Source organism: Megalops cyprinoides, chromosome 1, assembly GCF_013368585.1.
Source record: "Megalops cyprinoides isolate fMegCyp1 chromosome 1, fMegCyp1.pri, whole genome shotgun sequence".
NCBI lineage: Eukaryota > Metazoa > Chordata > Actinopteri > Elopiformes > Megalopidae > Megalops > Megalops cyprinoides.
The window spans coordinates 44,919,923-44,943,560 of NC_050583.1; the positions used below are offsets into that span (position 1 = coordinate 44,919,923).

The 23,638-nt window shown below is 39.8% G+C and overlaps 1 protein-coding gene across 3 annotated transcripts; it reads left to right on the plus strand.

The window, feature by feature from the left end:
- The first annotated feature begins 1,547 nt into the window (after nt 1-1,547).
- LOC118793622 (SWI/SNF-related matrix-associated actin-dependent regulator of chromatin subfamily E member 1-like) lies at nt 1,548-17,236 on the plus strand. Of its 3 annotated transcripts, none has more exons than XM_036551867.1 (11): nt 1,548-1,788; nt 2,705-2,758; nt 3,335-3,378; nt 3,963-4,061; nt 5,045-5,125; nt 5,538-5,669; nt 6,367-6,538; nt 8,854-9,026; nt 9,636-9,737; nt 12,998-13,247; nt 16,654-17,236. In XM_036551867.1, exons 2-11 carry the CDS (start codon nt 2,752-2,754, stop codon nt 16,860-16,862), a joined length of 1,269 nt encoding a protein of 422 aa, XP_036407760.1. In that variant the 5' UTR covers nt 1,548-1,788; nt 2,705-2,751; the 3' UTR covers nt 16,863-17,236. The 3 variants fall into 3 exon arrangements, with proteins under 3 accessions (XP_036407760.1, XP_036407745.1, XP_036407752.1); XM_036551852.1 differs by having other exon boundaries at nt 1,550-1,788; nt 3,963-4,067; XM_036551859.1 differs by lacking the exon at nt 1,548-1,788 and adding an exon at nt 1,932-2,016 and having other exon boundaries at nt 3,963-4,067.
- The last annotated feature ends 6,402 nt before the right edge of the window (nt 17,237-23,638 follow it).

Genomic DNA, 23,638 nt, shown 5'->3' on the forward strand with positions numbered 1-23,638 from the left:
AGAAACCATGCATAAATTATGGAGTGTACCTTTAAGACACAACACCTTGGAAGAAGCAGTTCAGTTACATACTATCATGTTGATAATCCTAACAAAGAACTACACTTCTCTCAATCTACCTATGACTTACTGTATAGTTACTCTACATGAAATAATTATAGACTCATGGACCTATGCACTCATCTAACCATACACTAATCTAACCTGGATATCTGTGGTTCAGGGTCTGGTTCAGGACTTTAGGGTGATGTCATCTCTACAAGTTGCTGTGTTCTTGCTCTGCACCTCTCTCCAATACCTACGCTTGTACCTTTGCTCCCTTTCACCCAGATCGGCCACTCTGCTTGTCTGCCCTGCATTTCCCCTTTTCTGCCACCTATTTCTGTCTTTTTGCAAATTGTCTGCCCTCCTTACAGGGTCGGCATCTCGCCATGCCCTTTATTGCCGTTGCCTTTCTACTGCTGACAACTTCATCTGCCTAGAACAGAAATTATTCAATTTTCTTAACCTGGAATGGTATACCACAAATGTACCCTTTACATTAAAATGACCCAGAATCCATAATAAATGTAAAATAATGCAAAATGCTTAAATGTAATTGGGAACATTTGACTCTGTTACTCGTCATCAACTCTGTTATTGTTAAACTGTTTAAACAATTAACAGAGTTCATGATAACAGAGTTAACATTTTCCACAATTTTGTGCCTTTAACTCCATGTGCTATCCTCAAGCCAGAAACCACATGGCATGTCTAAAAACAGAATTTCATATTATCGTTTTTTTTTTTTAATTGGATGAGAGATTCACCGCAATATCACAATAATAGATTTGACAAATAATTAATCTACTGTTGGTGTATCCTGAACATTTTGTACAAAATAATGAGAGAAGAAGCATGTCACACCTCACTGCCTCCCAGATGTTTCCCGGCAGAGGAAGTGACATCACTGGGTGCAGGTCACATGCTTTTTATTAGAACTGCAGATTTTTATGCAGTTTTATAACAGAGGTAACAGAGTTGACAACAACATTGGGACAGACACAAAATATGTTTTTTTATTACTGAAATTACATACTATATAGAAAAATAGATATTCTATACAATTGATTTTATAACTTAATAGAGTACGCACAAAAAACTGAAAATTAGACTTAAATTATTTCAAGTTAATTCAAGTTGAATGTATGAATCAGGAGCCGAAGACAGTCAATAATTTGTGGGTGGGAGTCATTTAGTTAATATTTTATGTATAAATTGTGCCTAAAATATACATCAAGCATTATTATTAGTGAAAGTTTAATATAATTGGTATTATTATTCAAAACTGATTCAATACAGTTTTTTTTTTTGAAAAATAACAAAAGGTTTATCTAGGAGATGCGAAATGTACCCCCTAGAACTATACAGATGTTGTGTGTGGAAACCAACAGAGAATAAGGAAACAATTATATTTAACCATCGTTTCTAGAAAACAATCTGTCTAATTGGTGGATTAGATGCCTTTACGTAGTTAGGTTACCTTAGTAAATCTCCCATTAGATTCGAATAAAGTAATAGGGCTGAAGCGAGCAGCGGTTATTTATTATTATTTTGGCATATTATCGTTGCTTATAAGAGTTATGTTTTGCTTGATATAATTGATTTACCTAATCCAAGAACTATGATATAGTTAGCCCGCCACTGCTGAAGTGTCGCGAATCCAGTGAATGAAACAGAAGATATGCCAGCGCTTGTTGTTTTACCGAGAACAAGTAGCTTAGCAGGCTAAATTGTCAGTTATAAAGGGTGAGTGTACGTATTTTCTTTGTTAGAGTGGTTCCGTTTTAATTTTAGTTTACCGAGATTAAGATGATAGCAAATATGCGTGATGTTTGTTCATCGTTTGTGCTCATCAACACATAAAAAACTTATTCCAGTTCCACAACATGGCAGCAGTATCTGTTAAGGCAGTCGGCTAGCTACCACCATTCATTCATAGCTACTCCACATCCATCTGATCGGTTCTTTTTTTCGGTATCTATTCGTTTTTTTTTTTCGTTCTAACGTCTGAGACGCTGCCTGGTAGTTAACATTTTACAAATCTGTTGAGAGTAGTACTAAATTTCCGTATGTAGCCGACGTTAGCTGTGTGTTGCTGCTTTCGAGATTTGCTGACATTTGATGGCTAACTTAGGCCTTGGTTCAACTAGCAAGCCAACTATCTTGCTAACATTATTTCTTGAAATGATTGTTACTGAAGCTCACATTCAGTTGCCATCCAGTGTACGCATAAACATCCGCACAAAGCACGTGGTTGTAGCCAGCTAACGTTAATATATGTAGGTTTTTGCAAGCTACTTGATCGATAGCGAAGGCTTTTGTGCCGTATTTAATTAACGTTAGCTGACTAGCCAACAAGCTAGCAAGATAATGGTGTCAGTTAACGTGTTATGCTAGATTGAGTAACCTGCTACACCTTCGTTGGGGAATCTTCGTGTACGCACTGATGACCTAACTTAATGTTATAATTGTTTGAAACTTCACGTTCAAACTCTGACTGTTGAATTGTAGGTGGCCCTCTAACTAGATTAGCTAACGCTTGCTCTTCGTGTCAGTACCGTGTTGATTTGTCGTTTGACTGATTCATATACACATAATAGAAGGTAATTTGAAACACACTTCAACGTGTTTTTCTCCCTCTAAAAAGATTTGTTTGTTACAGACCCAATGACCGGAATAGCCTGATATCTTTGCCACCGATCAGCCAAGATGTCAAGTAAGGAACAGTTTCAGTACATGTAATGATTGTGGAACTTGTAACATTACACGATTTATTTTCAATTTGCTATATAGTTAATTCTCCGCTCGTGTTTTATTTAGCCATACCACAAACTTGTTAGCCATTTTAAACAGTGTATCACAGACAAAATGTCAGTCAAAACGCGGTATAAAACGCGGTAGCCATCTTGCTGTGTTAGGATACATAGTCGTCTTAATTTGATCTGTGTGTGCTTAGGAATATTAAAAAGAAACCGAATAGTTCTTATGTTATGTAGGTGTGGTGAATACACGGAACTGTCCAAGTTTATGGGAAGGTGCTCAGTCAAGTTTACCTTGAACTAAATTATCAAGAGCTGAACTTTACCTATTTTTCATAAGTTATGTTTATGAACCAACTTTATAGATTTTACCGTCCTCAATAAATAAGAGGTAAATTCCTAATGTACGGGTATAGATAAGTCTCACTGATGTAAAGTTATGAAAGCTCATTTGTCATAATTTTTAACATAGATGTGGTGAGATAGAAGGCTGGGAGCCCCTCATTTATGTGTTACCTTTTTCCCCTATGCAGAAAGGCCATCCTATGCCCCTACCCCCACCCCAGCACCTACAGCAGTAAGTATTCCAGACAGCAGTGAAACTTGTCAAGAAAGGGGCTTCCTCTGTCGACAGAAGGCCTTTGAAATCTTCTCACTATTTCTGCAAGCCTTTCATTTAATACTCACTTGGCTTCAAAATGTCTCAAGCATCAGTTCATGTGATAGATTGGTGGCTTTCAGTGGGCCTGGCTGTCCTCCCTGAATTCTCTATCTGTTGTATGTATTTTATGGTTTGTGATCAATTTTCTCTTCTTCATTGAAGCCTTGTTAACTTTCCACTGTCTGGGTTCAATGTCTGCAAGGCTTTTGCACCGCATGGATTTCACATAGTTGGCTTTCATATCACATTAAAATGGTGGAAGTAAACCTGCATGCGAGGCTTCTGTGTAACTTAAGAAGTGGTTTCTGTGTAGGCAGTGCCAGTTATGCCGCTCTAAACAATACCATTGGCTGCTTTCAAGATGGCTTGGTGTTTTTGCATGCCTGTTTAAACCATTTTTGCTTTTGCTTGTCTCCTCATTATCTTTTGTTTAATAGCTTTCACCCTCTCTTTGTTTGTATCATTTCTCATTCGTGTTTTTGTTTCATTTGTTCCATCAGCAAATGCCCAACACCCCAGGGTTTGTGGGATACAACCCATACAGCCATCTGGCCTACAACAACTACAGGCTGGGAGGAAACTCAGGCAGCAACAGCCGGGTAACGGTAGGACCAATGATTCAAGACAAATAACTGAAGCAGACAAAAAAAACCTACAAAAAAATTTAAAAGCACAAAAAAGTATTGAACAAAACAAATCTACACAAATCAGAATGTGCACAGCAAATTAAAATAGGGAGCTTTACATATTATAAAAGCTGGTAACCACATTTCCACAGGTCTTGAGTATTCTTCAGAAGTAAATTAATGACTTATTTTCATTAGCAGTCTGGTAAGCTAATGGTAAGCCATACATTCTTATTTAATTTGATAGGTTAGTAAAAACCACCCAATTTATCCAGTGTGCTTATACATGGCTTGCTTACATCCAACAACACCTGTAGACAGATCACTCAGAACTTACTGTAGGACTTCACCCCCCCCCCCCCCCCCCCTTTGTTTCCTCACATCTTGGTATAGACATTTCAAGTGTGCATCTGCCTTTATCCCTGGAGCCTCCCTGCACTGCTAACAGCCATGCTGAGCAAACAGACATGCCATTACTATTCCAATGGCATCAGAACCTCCTTTATTTGGCATGGATTCTGCTGCATCAGTTGGTTCCATCCCTGCATGCAGATGGCAGTTGGCACTGTTGTACCTGAAAACTAGACATGGCATTGTCTCATAGGATGATGTGTGTGTTCCAGTAAGGAGCCTGTAAGGTTTCAAATTCAAACAGGCGGGATTTCCTCTTCTCCATGATGCATTAAACTCTTAAGCTTTGACGTCTTCAGATTTGAGTACTTTGTTTGCGCTGAGAAGTGAAGTACAGTTTGTGGAAATTAGTTTGGAGGTTTTATTTCATGGTCAAGTGTGCATACTTACTGTGTGTAGATGTTCTTGCTTCCAAGCAGCATATACCATTGCCATTTTTCAGTTGTTTTTTTTCCTTACTGTGCTAGTTTCTCATGTATGCCTTTTGAATGGTCTTATTGTTCGTGAAGCGCAGCTTCTAATCAGTACCTCAATTTCTTTAACAGAATTCATCTGGAATTGCAATTCCAAAACCACCAAAGCCCCCAGACAAGCCATTGATGCCCTACATGCGATACAGCAGAAAGGTAAGAGTTGCGCCCCAAAGATTTCCTTTGCTAAATGTCGTGAATCCAGGGAGGTCCTCTTAAATATCAGGTCAATAACTGTAACTCCAAGTAAAATTTCATATTTGCTTGCCTCTACTGAAGCAAGCAAAGGACTCCAAATACATTTCTTGGAGGCTAAAATTCGCAGCAGAGCTGGAGTTGTTACTCAGCTCAGTACAACTCTCAATGCAATAATCAATTGGCCCAGGTAGGGCGGTATGAAGCAGTAAATGCTTTTATTCTGAAGTAAACCATTTTTTTTTCCATTGTTGATGGGATTTTACTCTTAAAGAGCAAGGTTCAAGCACATGACCTCTGATTTGTGACCTCCCTGCTCAGCATTATTGGCCTCCCACCCCACCCCACGTCCATATCCGGTTCTCATCACCAGGTTTGGGACCAAGTAAAAGCCTCCAATCCAGATCTGAAGCTATGGGAAATTGGGAAGATTATCGGTGGCATGTGGAGAGATCTCACTGATGAGGAGAAACAAGAATACTTGAATGAATACGAAGCAGAGAAGGTTGGTTTTTATGGGGTGCTGCCGGGTTGGTTTGACATGGGGTGGGTGCCCCATGGAAGCAATCAGGGCTGTGCCTCACACAGTCACCTGTCCCTCCAGTTAACATTGCTTCCTCTGTAGAATACTGATCTTTCTCAAATTGTGATTCACATAATTTCTCTCAAGACGCTATGAGCGTTAAAGCATTAAAATAGAACTGTTCTTCCCAAGATTTAAAGGTATAAGTGTCCATGTACTGTATGTTTGTAATCAACCCTGGGTGTAAAATAGGTAGACTGGTAGGGAATTATGTCATGCTTTAACTATGCACTATGGCTTTTATTTGGTTTTTGATGCTGGGGGTACATCAACATAAGCAAATATTTCATAGCAGGTTTTCACTCGCAAGCTACAGCTGTTCGAGGAATGTTGGGCTAAAAAAAAATGTTTAGCTTGACATACAACCAATATGTCCACTTGAGCAGTGCTCACCGCCTGAATGCTCACTGCCTAAATTTTTGAAAACCTGCTATAGAAAATCCATCATCAGGTCGCTGCAGATGTGAAGGCACAACATCACATTCCGTCTGGTGACATGAAGGTTTCTGTTCAGCTTGGCATCAATTTTCAGTTTTCTCTTTGTTCTGTTATCCAGTGGCACATCCTCCTTGTTCCTTACTCTGCCTTCTCCTTTCCTTCTTTCTCCCTCCCCCTTCAGATAGAGTACAATGAGAACATGAAGGCCTACCACAACTCTCCAGCTTACCTGGCCTATGTCAATGCTAAGAGCCGTGCTGAGGCAGCACTGGAGGAGGAAAGCAGACAGCGACAATCCCGGCTTGATAAGGGAGAACCTTATATGAGCATCCAGCCTGCTGAGGACCCTGATGGTAAGGGCCTGCACCGAATACCTACCCTTGACTTTAGACTCTTCACAGCAGCATGCTGCTCTTCAGTTATGTTAGGGGGCTACTTATCAGTCTTCATGAATCCAGACAAGAACCTTTCAACATGTATGGCAAAGCGTTGTTCGAGTTAAGTAGTTATGCAATATGTGGGTATGGTCATGAAACCACGTGTAGAGAAATCTTTTGTCTGTGAGTCTGACTTTGAGATGAAGATAATGATGTCTGCTTTAACTGCAAACCAGAAGCACAAAAAGAAGTGAAACAATTTACACATGTTGTGCATGCATGCCAAATGCATACAAATTTTAACAGGAATTCCAGGCTTACTTGAACTGCAATTGAAGTGACTTTCCCTGTTTTCAAGATAAGTGTGACCATAGCACTGTATTTCCATCATTTAATCCACTATACCACATTCACTACAAAGGAGCGTGTGAGAAGGCTTTTACACCACCCCTCTGAAATTAAAGTAAAATAATAAAATGAAAAAAAAAATTTACAAATTCAGAAAGACAGCCTCTGCAAAGTCATTGTGGCCCCAGCTGTGTGTTATTTATGAAACATAAAACATAAAGCAAAACAAAAGAGCTGGAGCAAAATAAATAACTATCACATAGTGGACTGAAAAATATGACGCATTGTTTCTCATGTAGTATCGGTTTGTGGAAGCCTTCCCTAGCTGTAAATAAATCTTTATTTCTGTCATTATCGTTCTGATATCACCCCTTGGTTATGCTTGGTGCTCTGTGTTTGTGTTAAAGAGCACCTCTCAGTGGCAGGATTACTTAAATACTGCTACCCCCTGCTTTCAATTTTGCGTCTTTGTGCTCGACCACTAGATTTGGGATTTTTGCATCCTTTAATGGCGCCCAAGGTTTCCTGCAGTATGTGACTCCCTTGCCTCCTAGGCGTGCAATACCGCCTTCGGAAATTTGTAATTTGTGGTTCTTGATTATGCAGTTACACTTAGATATTATAGGCAAGGCATCTCTAATGGAGATTTTGAATCTAAACTGGACAAATGCATGGGCTGCCACTGCTAAATGTATATAACGGAAACACAGAGTAAAATGCTTGCAGGACACAGTATAGCTTGTGCAATATAACTGGGCAAGTATTAGGCTCAGGATGGTGCGGCCAATTAATGGACAGTTTCCTAGCTGCCTACACAAAATATTGCCACTGCTTTTCAGGACTAGAGCTTTGGAGAGAGACACTAAGTCCCGACAGACTATGATACTAGCTGGAACCAACGTGGCCAGGACCAATAGCATGGGTTTTTCAGCATAACTGAGACACTGCTGTGCAGATTTATAAATTCAATATCGGGGTTAGCTCATGCACGTGCATCTCAAATCTGAATCAGCCTCTCAGTGCCCGTATTCTGTCCAGTTATGCAGGGGACGATGACACCTAACTAGCTAATTAGCATTGAAGAACAATCAGTGTAACTTACCAGTGATATTTGCAACAACTTTATTCTGTCACATCTAACCAGGAGTATTCACAAGGATACAATTTTTAAGCAACTTTTGTTGTTAAGATAACTGAAAAGGGTTCAGAGAGCCTAACTTGGCTGTGTGAAATGCAAGTATTTAAGTCTGTGGCTGCACCAGCAAGCTAGCTCACTAATCAGCTGTGTACCTTGAGCTGTGACCCTCCTAACATTAGCATGGAGAATAACCTTCATCCTGTCCTTTTTGAGTACAGCAGCTTGATGGTGCACTCACCCAACATTTTCTCTTGGGGGTCTCAGTTGGTCAGTAGCTCACTTGTATTGAGCACAGGTTGACCTTTGCTGACAGTGACTGTGATCCCACGGCAGGCAAGCAAATTCGCTTCATTCTGCCAGGTATAGGGGTGGGTAGGTCAGCTTGCATTTCCTCATATTGCCACTCTCAGGCACCAAGTTGCTTGGATGACATCAACAGAGTACCGCCTGTCTACCAATAACCACTATAGTGCATTGCATGAATTGTAGTGTCAGAAATAGCTGTTGGGTTTTTGAAAGTATTGCAGGATTGGATCCATCTCGCCTCAGCTCCACTGAGTGCAGATGTTGTGGTCAGATGAGCCCAATATGTAATGTGTAATTCCAAAACAGATTTACCTAACCTGGTGGAAAAAAAAAGAATAAAAAGTGTTCCCATTCATTTTTAAAATGTTTTATTTTTCAGTTTTTAATTAGAAATCATTGCAGATATTTGTCCATACTTATTCGTATAATTTTTCTATGCATTGTTGTTGTGGTGTGGCGGTGGCCCCCGCCCTTGTAAATTTCCTTTCTCTTTGATCAGATTATGATGATGGCTTCTCCATGAAGCACACAGCTGCTGCCCGTTTCCAACGCAACCATCGACTGATCAGCGAGATTCTGAGCGACAGTGTGGTTCCCGATGTGCGCTCCGTTGTCACAACGGCACGCATGCAGGTCCTCAAGCGGCAAGTGCAGTCACTCATGGTACACCAGGTACACAAGAAGCAAACATGCTGACTTTGTGCCCATATGCCATACTCAACCAAGAAAGTCCCTTTGATACTCTATATTCTTGTATCAGATTTGAGTCCCTCCTTACTGTATATTATTGTTCACAGTTTCAGGATGGCCCTGTGTGTTGGTATGCAAGGTACCACTGTAAGGTAGAAATTGCCAAGTGATGTGACAGAAATGAAACAAAGCTATGGGATCAAACAAAAAGGGAGAACATTCCACAGCACAATAGGTGTGGAAAATGCCCCTGAATGTAATGGAATGTGGCTGTATTTTCTTTACTCCCAGTGAAAATTGCATGTTGGTATGGAAAGATATAAACTTGTTAAAGGAAATGTACCTGTAGGAAAAAAAAAATCAAAGCCTACCAACTTTTTAAACCCATGTTGATGAATATAATCAAGACTTTATAATCAAGACAAAATGGATTTTGAACATCAGTAGTAATGAATAGTAATGATACATCACTAGCATTTCTTTTGTCTCTCATTGTGACTGATGAAAATTTATTTTAGCAGAAACCTTGGACATGTGAAAGTTAATGTGCATCAGTGGGTTCCCTTGCTGATATGTTTGTTTGAACCATAGAGAAAACTGGAGGCTGAGCTGCTGCAAATTGAGGACCGGCACCAGGATAAGAAAAGGAAGTTTCTTGAGACCACAGAGTCCTTCACCACTGAGCTAAAACAGGTATGCGCTGTATAGATCACTCAAAGGTTGCAGCACTGGGTGATATTTGGCGCTTATGAGTGGTGAAATCTTTGCTGATCTTTGCTTGATACAGTGCTGTCTGTGTCTACATTAATGTGTCTAGATAATACACAAAATAGCCATAATGGCTGCATGAACCATTCATAATTCGCAGTGCTTGATGTGACTCACCTTATCATATCATAATGTGTTATGTAGGAATGAATGCCCTATCCAACCCTGCCAACAGTTTCATGAGAAATATAACAGCTGGGACACAATAGGTGTCCCAGTGTAAAGTGAGTGTAATGGATTGAATGGTAAATGCAGCTGTTATGACATGCTTATGTAGAGTTTATGTATGTTTTATGTAGTTGACTATAATGTTCAAAATGACCAGAGGACAGAATTGGGAGAAATGAATAGTGAATTGGTGTATTAGTTTGGGTGAACATGACCAACACTGAAAGCCATTTTACATCCAGCAGATGTAAAGGGGAGGATATCATGCGTAGCCATAGGATGCAAGAGAAATTAATAGTCATACAGAAGGTCGTGATAACTACAGAGCTAGTGCAGAGTGTAATGTGAGTGCATATTTTTACACTTTTGTTCAATATGCCTTTATTAAATGTGTTGATGTTACATGTTGCTTGTTTACAAAATTTCTGCCAACAATGTGACGTCATGAAATGCATGCAATTTCTTAACTAAGGAACAGTGGCTAGAGGAAGTAGCCAACCCCCTTGGAGTTCTATCATATTTTATTGCACCTTAAAGTTTAATGCATTTGAATGGATTGTTTTTTTTCTTACAACACTGCAGGACATTCACTTGTTTTTAAGCCACTGTAGAGTTGCTTTGTCTCTATATTTGGGGCCGTTGTTCTGTTGAAAGATGAATCTCCTTCCCAGTTTCAGGTCTTTTGCAGACTGTTCTAGGTTTTGCTAAAGGATCTTCCTATATTTCTCTGACCAGCCTACCACTCCCTGCTGAAAGCAATCCCACAATATAAAGCTGCCACCGCCATACCTCACAGTGGGGATGGTGGTGTTGGAGTGAAAAGCAGTGCCCTTATTTTGCCAGACAAAGCATTTAGCAATTAGACCAAACAACTCAATTTTTATTTCATCAGACCACAGGGTTTCCTCCACATTGTCTGAGAGGTTCCTGCATGCTTTTTGCATACTCCAAACGAGACTTTAAATGACATTTTCGTTATGGCTTCCTCCTTGCTACCCTACCATACAGCCCACATTTGTGGAGTACCTGAGCAATTGTCTCATTCACAGTTTCTCTCATCTCAGTCAGGAAACGTTGTGTAGGTCTTTCAGTGTTAAACTCGGCCTCTTGGTTGCTGCTCTGATCAATGCCCTTCTTTCCTGGCTGCTCGGTTTTGGAGGACGACCTGGTTGACAAAGATTATGGGTAGTTTTGTGTTCCTTGTACTTCTTAACAATTGATTTCACAAAGCTTTGTGGGATACTCAGAGCTTTGGAATTTTTTTTGTATCCCTCCCCTGACTTGTGTCTGTCCATAGCCCTTTCCCTTAATCGCTGAGAACACTTCTTTTACTTCATATTTCCTTTTATGGAATGCCCAATGGTGGGACCTCATAAAGAGGTATATTTAACCTTACAAAGACAGGTGTGTTAAATCTTCATTGTTAACCACTTCAGTTACACACAGGTGGATACCATCCAACAAACTGCATTCTGCAGTTGGCTGAACCAGAGCTTATTTAGGGGAGTTATTTAGAATAGAATAGAATAGAATAGAATAGAATATGTCTTTATTGTCCACCAGGGTGGAAATTTGTCTTTGGCTCACCAAAACACAAGAACAACAACTTAAGAAACTGACAGGCAGTTAATAAGACAAATACATAGGAAACACTACACATTAAGATTAAATAAATAAATAGGGGGTGAATACTTTTCCATTGAAGATTTTTAGGAGTTTTGATTTTAATTTGTTTTTTAACCTCCAGTCCTCATGGCTTGCATTTGTCAAACAAGCATATTGGACATACGCTTACAATTTCACATTTGCACTGCATTTTGAATGCACACGAGATCTTTAAGCAAAATGAAAAGTGTAAAAGTTGACAGCTGCAAGGAAGTTCGGTTGTCATTGAGTGAAAGTAGGCAAATGGGCTTCTTGTTGAATAGATGAAGGATAAGTTACCTTCTGAAACTGTGCAACCTTGTTTTAATTTCTCAGTCATTGTTCATGGTGCTAAAAAGATGAAGAGATGTAAATTGTGTATTGCACAAAAGTATGTATATTGTAGCAGAGCTGCAAAGAAGCTGACTGAGGTGTGTCAGGACCAAACAAACCACATACAATACACGCAAGGCAATTGCTCCCAACCAAAGGGCATATTAAACGCTAAAATAACAACACAAAACAAACTAGAATGGAACACAACGCATGCTATGAACAATCATGAATGAAGTGTAAACAATATGGCGGCATCGTAGTTGGCCTATTAGGGCAGCTACCAACTAGCTACAGTATGTGTTAATACTAATTTATATTAAGTAGTAACATTTTGATTGCAGTATCAGTATTTTAATATAATTTGTAAGAATTTATTGTGGGAGTACAGAACGTGGTAAGGCTGTTGGACACTAAAGAGGTGGGGGAGTTGGGGGTGATCAGCGCAATTTCACTTTTGCTTTCCTCTGGTAGACCGTTCGGGGCAGGGGTTTCATTTTCCAAGATTTTGTTAAGTTTTTATTCATCAGTCAGCGGTGCACCCATCTTGATATCGGTATTGGCTTTACTGCAGCGTGGTACGGTAGTATGGAAAAATAGGTGTTATTTTTGGGCAAATGTGTGGGAGGATCTCGTCACACCTAATCACTCTGCAAGCAGCGGGGTGTTGTGGTACGATGAGTTCAATACACATGCTCATTCCTGAGTCGAGTTGAAAAAGGGGAAGGAAAAACATTTGAACTTTTTAACCCTTGTGAGCTTCATGTAGAGTTTTGGTACAGAGTCTGTCTGTTCTACTCCATAATACTCAATTGCTGACATTTTTCTCAATGGTGAATGTTACTGTTTTACCCAACATTCTGCCTTAATCTCTTTGCGACCTCTCGGGTTTCATCCCGAGTTTGAGGATGTCTGGTTTACACAGTTTATAGTAACTGTGATGTCAGTGTTTGCACTCTCCGCGTGCAAGAGTACAGAGTCTTTGATGTCATTTTACATGGTGCACATAATGAGCGTCTCTGCTTTCTCCATGCGTCCAGCTGTGCAGCATGAAGGTGGAGGTGGACATGGACAAGATTGCTGCGGAGATAGCAGCTGCAGAGGAGGCAGCTCGGAGGCGAGCAGAAGAGCGCGAGAGGGAGTCCACAGAGCAGGCAGAGAGGGCTGCAGCAGCTGCCCTCCTAGAAGAGGAGCAGCAAGCCTCTGCTGTCCACGGCAAGCCCCTGCAAGATGTTGCTGACGATGACAGCGAAAAGAAGGAGGAGGAAGCGGCTGCTGCCATGCAGACAGGTCAGGTCACTTCCCACCCCTGTCTAAGCTAAAGTCACGCTTCTACCGCAGAAATATGTAAGGTTTAGGGAGAACCTGTGTCACTTTCAGCTTTATTTCCAAAATATGGGGCATATACCCTGAATTTTTAGGTATACTTTAAGACAGGAGATTTTGTTGCATTTATATGTACAGTGCCTTGCAAAAATATTCAGATCCTTGACCAAGTGTTAGAAAATATTTTAAAGAAAAGTTAAAAAAAAAAAAAAAAAATGATATATGCTGTGTAGAGAAGCCGGTCGACACTTCTCCCATAAATGAGCCAAAAAGAGCAAAGTTTAAAAGAAAACAGTTTATTCTAAAATACAGTGAACCAAAACAAAGGTGAAGACACCAGCCTACACCAACCAAATCAGGGACAAAATGACCCTTTCCTCCTGCTCTCTAGCCACAGCCGTATTTAGTCAGCCTCCAATTAATCAGGTATGGCTTGATGACCAATAGGCGGGTTCCCCAAAAAGTCACACACATGACCAATTAACCAATGATTGACACAATTAACAATTAGGTTCAAGGGAGAGGTGAAGGCTCCCCTTCACATACTGTTTACATAGTATTCAACCCCCATACATTAATATATGGTAGAAATACCATGTATTACAGTGCCAGTACCATCTTTGAGTGCAAGTAAAAGTTAGCTTGGCTGTACTACATTCAGTCTCAATCGGCAAACAAATGAAGGCTAAAACGACCACTGCGGTGTCCCTCACAGTACCATTTATGTTCTGTTTTTTACGCAGCAGAAATGCATTGATAAATTGCAATGGCTTGCACGCCCTCTTAGCTGCCAGATTAAGTATTGTTTTGTAACTGTACAATTAGGTGACATTTATTCAGATATGCCAATATGAAATATCTATTTGAAATGCACACGCAGTATAAGTATGTAGCCATTCTCTCAACTGGTGAGAGTATAGGGCTGAATAGTTAGCAGTGCGAGAGCCTGAATCACACAGGATTTGAATCCCCTTTGAAAAGTCTTTTGCTCGATCCGTAAAATGTGTGGGGTTCCATGGTTCAAGGAAGGCATGATTCAGCATGTTTTATCTGACAAGAGTATTTTCTTTTAAAACTTGCAGAAAAACACTCAATTTTTAAAATGTGCCTGGTCCAAGAAGATTGTCTTTACAGAAATGAAAGACCAGCATGCTGATCAATCAGTCCAAGAAGTCTCAGTACACGAGAAATGACAATGAATAGGCATGTGTGTATAATATTTATTTTCCAGCAAAGCACCAAAGCATCTCTTTCCTTTCCGTGACCTCACATTTGACTGATCTCCTTGATCACGCTTCAGATCGTAAACTTCAAATTTACAACTTGTATGAGGTAAAACTGAAACCTTCAGGTACTGCTGGAAAAACAAATGCAGATGTGAAAGCTGAAACCACACTTCCCTCTGCTCCTCATTTGTGATTCACTTCAGCTGCAAGGTTGGTTGCTTGATAGTTGCCTCACTGGTGCTAGAACATTCAGAAGTGATATTTCTGTGAGGCCCTCTATAGCACATGGCGTATCATGTCCAAACACCACCATCATGAAGGCAAGCTCCACATAGGTTGTTCTCAAGTAAGTTCTATAATGATCCAAGTTGTCTCTCAAATGAACTCTTAGACGCATGAAAAAAAAAGTCACCATACTGCACTCTAAGGAATCGGGTGACAGCCTGTTTAAAACTCATGTTATGAATCTGATGTGTTGAAGCATGAGCTTCAATGTGAATCAAAATGTTTATGGTTAAAAGGTGTGGTTCCATGCTCTGTATGTAAACCTTTTCCCCCAGAGGTGGTTTTTGTGTGGCTTGAGTGATAGAAATGAGGTCATAAAAACACGTGTGTGTGTGTGTGTGTGTGTGTGTGTGTGTGTGTGTGTGTGTGTGTGTGTGTGTGTGTGTGTGTGTGTGTGTGTGTGTGTGTGTGTGTGTGTGTGATAGAGAGAGAGAGAGAGAAAGAGAAAGAGAAAGAAAGAAATTGTTTTAAGGGGTAGTGCTGTCTTCAGTTTCTTGAAGATAGTCTATACAGTATATAGTTAGTATAACACTTGCCATTTTAATGCTGCCATTCTCTCTCTTTCTCTCTCTCTCTCTCACTCACTGTGGTGGAAGTTTCTGTAGCTCAGTTTCTACAAGCATACTCTCATCTACATTGGTGCACTAGAAGAGATTTTCAAGGTTGATAGCAGTAGTTTATCCAAATGTTGTTGCTGATTCCAATGCCAATATTTCAGTTGTCTTATGCAAGCACTGGAAACGGTTCAAATTCCCTGATAGTTCTGTGTGGGTTCTTTCCAGTAATACCATCACCTAAATTATAGTGCAAGAATGAGTGAATGTAATTTGTAAGTGTTGTAATCAGATTGCCACATGTAGTTGACACTTTATTTAAGCCTTAAAACAAAGTGATGTGCTTTGTCGAGTTTGTTGGTGTCTTTATAGAACTCCCAAATTCTCATCTTCATTGCCATTTTCTGTTCAGATATTTTGATTTTGATGTGAGAAGGTGCACCTAAGGACCTCTAGACACCTATTGCCTGCCTCATGTTAAAAAAAATTGTCATCTTACCATTTACGTTTACATATATTCTTTGGGAGTCACTTTTATCCAAAGCAACGTCCAGGTGAGGCAGAGTACAACACAAGCAAAAAGCCAAAAGAGTCAACAGTGTAAGAAGTGCTGCATTACCAGGTTTCAGTGTTTGGCCAGACAAGGTACAAGCTAGCTGGTAGAGATGCAAGTGTGTGAAAGTGTAAGATTTGATGTTTTTTTTTTTTCTTTTTCTTTTTCTTTTTTAAAGGAAAACAAAGTTTAGGACATAAAAAATTGCTTTAGGGGTAGTGCTTGAGGTGATCAGGTGAGCGTGGAAGAGTTGTGTCTTCAGTTGTTTCTTGAAGATGGTGACGGTCTTGGCAGAACTGATGAAGTGTGGAAGTTCATTCCACCATCGGGGGACAATGGCGGCGAAAGGTCTTATTTTTTTGTGGTTGTAAAGAATTTCTGAGCTGCAGCCATATGAAGATGATTTTGGCCGCCTTGTAAGGGGTTGCTTCCAGCTGTTACTGTCTTTAATTGAATAATAAACTTCAAAGAAGTGTACTGTTCATTGGACCTGTGATCATAAACCACATGAAGCATGAATTTTTGTTTATTTTTCCTTTTTTTATTATGGCATTATCCATGTATTGATGCCCAGGAATTTGTAATACTGCATTTGCCCTAATACGACCAAATAATCCTAATACGAAAACATTTAAATACAAAATTTCCCAAACGTATCAGTGTAGTCATTTGGACTGAAATTTGTTGTTTAAAAATCAAGTCTGAGAAGGATCTTTCTCTTCATTTCTCCCAACCCCCATCACTCGTTGCAGAGGGGTCCCAGCTGTCAGAGGGCCAGCAAGCCATTGAGGAAGGGGTCTCAACCACTGAAGACAAGGAGAGTATGCCTGAAGGGGCTGATGGTGTCATGGAAGAGGGCACCAGCGACAGCAGCTCTAGCTCTGAGAGCACCAGTACCCCGCCAGAGGATCCCCCACCCCCTGAAAGTGCCCCTGAGGGACTGAGCAGCAAGCCAGAGTGACATCACAGAACCACGCTCTGATCAGCAGGCTGCACTTTGTCGATCCCAATTAGCTCTCATTATGTGAGCGTACACCATTTTCACACTTCACACTAGTAGATCTAGTACCTTAGGACGGTAGTATAATGTTAGCACTTGCTACATTGGACGTCTCATGCATCCTAAGACTGAGCTGGTTAAGTATTGAACTGCACTTTAGGTCCAAAAAAGTCTTATTCTCCTTACCCTTAATTTACCTTTGGTTTTATCCCTTTTTGTTGATTGCAGTCAGTTCATAATGCAATTATGTTATTGTAATTACCTATTTTTAGGTCATAACAAGGACTGCCATAGATTCGTGTAGAACTTTAGTAAGACAACATGGCTATTTTATATCACAGACTGATTGTTGTTGCAGTTAGGTAGCATATACTTTTGTCATTTGAAGTTTTATTTTTCCAAAAATTCAGGTTGCAAAATTTTGCTACCACATAGATTGACTACTGAAAATGTTTCTGTCAATGTTTTCAATTTGCAAGACTGTGTGAATAGTTTAAGATTGAGCTGTTATTTTGGCGTAAAACATTTGTGTTTTGTTTTTCTATAAGTAAACTTTTTTATCCTTAAATAAAACAAAAACACTACATATGTCTTAATGGTTTGTAAAGGGGTTGTGTTTGGTCAATCACGTGGTTCATTAAAATATATACCTGCATGCAGACTCTGTACAGAGTCTGGTAATATAAGAGCCCTTCCAATTTATTTCTCAAAGTGAATCTGCCATGCAGTACAGCATGTCAGGTTCTTTAAAGGGTAGTATTTTTTTGATAAATATATTGTTCAGTGATCATTGAAGTCAAAGCAAAGGAAGTGGGTAAGATGAAAAGAATGTCTTTGTTTTTGCAACATGGAGATGGGTTAGAACGGGTTTCCTGTTTTTTTTGTCGTTTGGCGTTTTCCAGTCCCCATAGCCGCTGAAAGTGATACCTGTGAAGACAACAACTCATGTTCTTGTGCCTGTCTTTGCAAGTCAAAATCTATAAGTCTACACCTGTACCAATCCTACAGTGCTTTATACTGCGTAATTTCTATCAGATTGTAACTTTACTAGTCTTGGGTTTTGGACAGCTGTCAGACATGCCTGTGTATCTTTTTATGGCACAGATATACATACTATACATATATACATACACACATATGTATAGAAAAAAGAGAAAAAAGGAATACAAAAAATAATTCTGACATGACACCTGAATGGCTATGATAAGATTGTTTTCATGAATTTTCATTTTCTCTTGAATTGTGAGTTAAAACGGATGTAAAAGGGAGGGGGTTGAAGGCTCTTTTCCTGAAGAGAGATGCTTGGTGATCACCATCAGAATCAAATACACAGGATAGGAGTGTCTGATGTGAGTCATTTATCACTTACATCTTGGGGAAGGTGGAAAGGCTGCTCACCCGTGTGGCACAGCTTGTACCTGGGCTGTGGTTAATGCAGCGCCTTCTCTGCAGGGCTGCTGGTTTGAGTCAGACACGGCAGTAAAAGACAGAACTCGCAACCACACAAGGTGTGCAGATCTTGCGCGTGGGGTTCAGCTACTCCCGAAAAGGGCAGGGGTCACAGTTTGTTTCGGAACAAGCCCCAGCAGGTCCTGCACAGACAGGTCTTGTACCACGTTTGGGGTTTATGGGACATTGTGACATGGCGGGGTAGTCATGTTACTTCACCTACAGATGTGGGGCTGTGGAGATTTCACCAACATCTTTGTCTTGTCTTTGTCATTTTTTTTTTTGAAGGGGGATACATTATTTGTATCAAACATTTTTTAAAATGAAATTTTCTTAAATTCTCGGAGTATGGAAAGCATATTTTATTCTTCCATTTAAATCATTTTTAGATAGCCAAGGTTTGAACACAAAATTGTATAAAAAATGTATATAAAATGCAACTCTAGCATATATCCACGGTTAGCATGTATATGTACAGTTGAACCAGGTATGCACTTAGCATTTCACCACTGTTTTTACACTGATGCACACTCAAATGAAGTCAGTAGTGTCCTGTCTGTACAACTTTTTCATATCATTTCATCGATGTATTCCTATCCACGTTGCTCTGGATAAGAATGTGGCCAAGTGACAATGTACTGTATACGCTTTACCTTGATCACTTTCATGGTTTAGTCCTGTACATTCCTCTTTTTTGTACAGTAAGAACATTATCTGTGCAATTTACATTATTTGATGCAAGAATCTTAATCCCATCACACAGCATTGCCCTTTGTAAATGTAACAAGTCTGCTTTTATTTGCATTCCCACATCTAGACTGCCTTAACCTGCATAGTGTGCCAATATAAGGATATTGATTGTAACGTCCTCATCTTTTACTTACACAGAGGAAGGGTATACCTGGCTTGGTATCATCTGAGTTGTTTTATTAGATCGTGATTGCATGATCTCAAGCGTGTGCAGTGGAATGATGTATTCAACTGAAAATAACAAAGTATTTTAAAGTCTGGGTGAAGTACCAACTTTTGCATTTTCTCGGTGTAAAGCTTCTTTCTCTTTGTGTGGGACACGTGATATATTTGATGATGGGATTAGATGAATAATATACAGTCATTTTATAGTCTGTTAAATATGGAAATATGAGGACTTAATTAGGTGTGTTTAATGCAGACACACCCTTGGCAGAAATCTAGGTTTTGTGAAGACTCTGAATTAGTATTAGATACAGTATTACAGTATTTACAAAAGCCTCAAAGTTTAATGACCATGCTGTTTCTTGCAATTTAATAAGTTGATGGACAATTACACTGCCTCAAGTGAGTGTCTTTCTTCATCAAAAGAAAACAACTAGTGTGAGAAGTTTGCACTACTGTGCCGGAGGTTTTAAGACATGGCCTCCTGCTGTGGACGCTCTGATAATGCTCTGGAAGGGCAACAGGGTGAAAATATCCATTCTGTTTCCCTGGATACAAAGAGACATTTATATTTTCCTTTGTTCATGCCCCTCCCTGTACAGTCATTTAGGCAGACAGATGGACTCAACAATTGAGAGTGATTCATTGTTGGAGAACACCTGGAGAATGATGCACTCAATTACTTTTTTTTGTCCGGTCCCAACTGATTGGCATTACCTCTGGAGGGCAATAGCATGACGTCAAAGGGGATAGTTTGAAATGTTTGAATAGGCTGCTGAAGTGTCACAGGTCCATTTTTTACATGTGGGGAGATGACCTGGTCACATGAAAGAAATGGTTTGACAATTTAAGTATTATAAACAAATGTTCTCCTTTTGCCCTGAATCCAGATCCAACAAAAAATAGGTATCATGTGACAATCATCTATGCATCAGTAGCTTCAGTCAGAGGAGGGTCCTGGACTTATCCAAAAGTACCTAGGGAAATGTCAAGAAGTGGTGTGAGGCATGTGATGCCTCACTTTACTGGGTGCCTCCAAGATTCTGCAGTTTGGTGCAGAATGGAAAGGCCCAGGCATACTGAACAATTAGTCTCTCTGAACCAAGGGGAACTCTGCACAACATGCAGTCACGCATATTTCCCATATGAAAAGGAGAACTGAGGATGGTGGTGGGCCCAGCTGCTGACATCGGCTATTCAGCCAGAAAAAAGCTTTTATATTTGTCTATATATAGAACTGATGTTCTTCTGGTATTTAGAGCATATGATTTTAGTATATGAATAATAGTATTTGTATCACTTTCATTGTCGTGTGTTACTGCTTTCCCCATTGTAAGTGACACAATGCATTTTCTATGTACTTGTTTTTACAATTTTTTCTTTACTGAATCACAGCTCCCTGAGTTAAAGCAGCTCATCTAGATATGATGATGAGATACATATCCAAGAAGGATAGAACTGATACCCAAGATTAAAGATTAGAGAAGATGGTGGCAAAGATCTTATCACTGTCAACAATGTGAAAGCTGTTGGCTTCCAAGTTGTGAAATGATCACCACTTCTCTGAACTTTGGCCTCAACTTGTCTGTAAGTTAACTGTAGAATGTGATCTTCTGCTCCTAATTATATTGAACATTATTCTGTAGAAAGCAAAAGGGTGATGACAGGGATTAGGTTCCTGTTCCAATTTTAATATTTTCCTGGGGAGGGGGGTCTTGCATATGACTGTTGTTTAGTTTGTTCATTTTCTGAGGTAACTTGTGAGACAGAAGAAAAGACATTTCTGGTTAAGCCCAGATAGAACTTTTTTCCAGGAAATTTTTTTTTTAAAGAAGTTCAGATTATTCTTCAAGCACGCCATCAATCCAACATAATTGATTGCTTTTCATTTCAGTCTGTCACAGCTGTTTCAACCAGTTTTTTTTCTTTGTGTGTGTGTGTGTGTGTGTGTGTGTGCGTTTTGACTTTTCAAATATTTTGAATTTAAGTGTGACATGTAATCATATGAATTTGTGTGTGGTTCAGGAATCTTAACAAAGACGAAGGGGAAAACATAAAATGCATACATGTCTGATGGAACTAATGGTCAGTATTTGGCTAAATTCGAAAACATGCAAAACTACTTTTACCTGTCAAGATTTTTTTTTTTCCCTCTGAGAGAGACCAGACACACCAACAGACCACTCATAAAGTGTTGTAGACTAGGTAGCTGTTGAACTAGTTTTATGTATCCATAAATTGTATTCATTTTATGTTTTTATCATTTCTTAATTGACCTCAATGATTATTTCACAAATTCATGCTGTAACATATCTGCACACAAGCCTGTATTTTTTGTGATTACAGCTCTGCGCAATCTTTATCAGGACTTGGAATATTAGCTTTAGTATTACTGCCAGATTTAATAAATTTCTTACCATTTATGAGTTAACATTTGCAATTAATAGTGGTGTTGCTAAAGATAGATGGTTGAAAGAACAGCAGTGTTTACTTGACATCTGTGGCAAAGTTATTCATGAGAACCAAGGCACCAAGCACGCTATCATCCTCCAGAGTACAGGTGTTTGTGTAGCATACTGTGGTTTCAGAGTGGGTCTGATCTGGAGAAGACGTCAATGGTTGAAGGAGGTATGGTTGATTGTCTGTATGTTTGATGGCAGCCCTGTTGTTTTTGCAGAAGAAGTAAACGGTGGCAGTGGAAACTGCTTATGATCCTCTGAGTTAGTGATTTATTTTTATTGCCTTCTACTTTAAAGTATGAGGGTGTTTGTTTTTGTGTATGTCTGTGTGTGTGAACCACCAGAGCTTGAGAGGAAGTGGCTATGACATACAGAATTGTCTGGAAACATTCAAGCATATGCACACACACATTTTTCCAATTGTGAGTCCAGCTGTTATGAAGGCATACACAAACATGCCCTGGTAAGTGGTAAACCCCTCATTTGTAAGCATTACACGAGTGACTATGTAAATAATTTTGAGGGAAAAGAAAGGTATAAAACAAAAACCAATAAAAAGCACATTATGGTTAAAAATGCAATAATACTTTTAAGGTTACCTGCATTTTCATGTGTGTTATGATGACAAAGTCACACTGCCTTGACTTATTTTATTTTATTTTATTTTTCAAACTTTGGCTTTCCATCTCACTGTTGATTTGAACAGGTCCTTCTGACCAAGAAACCACTTTGAGATGGTTTCATCTATTTTTTCATAGACCTACACACGCAAAATACCATGTCACCATCCTCTGCACTGAAGCTGCACACTTCCAATTTCTGCCAATAAGCTGACACAAGAAAGGGAGGCACAACCTTAATTTGTTTATTACAAACATTTTTTGAATGTATCGTACATCTCACTAGCCACCACTGTACAACGTGTGTCTCCTATCTGTTGGCCTGAACAGTTTTGATTAAAGCAGCAGTGAGGACTTGAGTTTTGCCTAGATCTTTTAGTTCAGGTAACTGTTGTACCCCTCCGTACCATACCAAGAATACGTGTTAAAGCCTAGTACTGCATACAATAACAACACATAAGCTGTAAATATACCTCTGCTGCAGCGTCAGATGATAACCTGCTGAAGCAAAGGCGATGGCACCAATGTATTTTCTGGCCACCATTTTCTGCACATTTGGAATCTGATCATCCCCCAAAGGGAAAAGCAGCTTACTAACTTCAGATATTTGCTATGATCACACTGTACTACAAAAAATTACTGCTACTACTGGTCCATAGATGTGCATACGATACATTCAGCTGTTACCTCTCAGTGCTGTATTGTAAACTCTTTCGAGATTCTATTTGGAAGGTAGTGTATACACTTTGTGGTTGTGGTCAGGGCTCTGCGCAGGCCACTGGAGTTCCTCCACACCAAACTCGTCAATTCATGTCTTTATTGACGTTGCTTTGTGCACAGGGGCACAGTCATACTGGAACAGGAAAGGGCCTTCCCCAAATTGTTGCCACAAAGTTGGAAGCATACAATTGTCTAAAATGTCTGTTTGCATTAATGTTACTCTTCATTGGAACTAAAGAGCCTAGACCCTGTAAAATAGCCCCAGACCATTATCCCTCCTCCTCCAAACTTTACAGTAGGCACTGTGACCCAGATTCGTCCATCAGACTGCCAGATAGCGAAGCGTGATTCATCACTCCAGAGAACGCGTTTCCACTGCTCCAGAGTCCAGTGGCACTGTGCTTTGCACCACTCCAGCCATAACTTGGCGCATAGTGATGTTGGGCTTGTGTGCAGCTGCTCGGCCATGGGAACCCATTTCATGAAGTTCCTGATACACGGTTCTTGTGCTGATGTTGCAGCCAGGGACAGTTTGGAACTCTGTAGTGAGTGATTTAACAAAGGATAGGCGGTT

What these genes read in the sequence shown, in the direction of transcription:
- LOC118793622 (XM_036551852.1), top strand. An exon ending in CCACCCCAGCACCTACAGCA is followed by an intron (nt 3,379 to 3,962) that starts GTAAGTATTCCA and finishes TTGTTCCATCAG; the next exon opens with CAAATGCCCAACACCCCAGG. An exon ending in GCCTGCTGAGGACCCTGATG is followed by an intron (nt 6,539 to 8,853) that starts GTAAGGGCCTGC and finishes CTCTTTGATCAG; the next exon opens with ATTATGATGATGGCTTCTCC.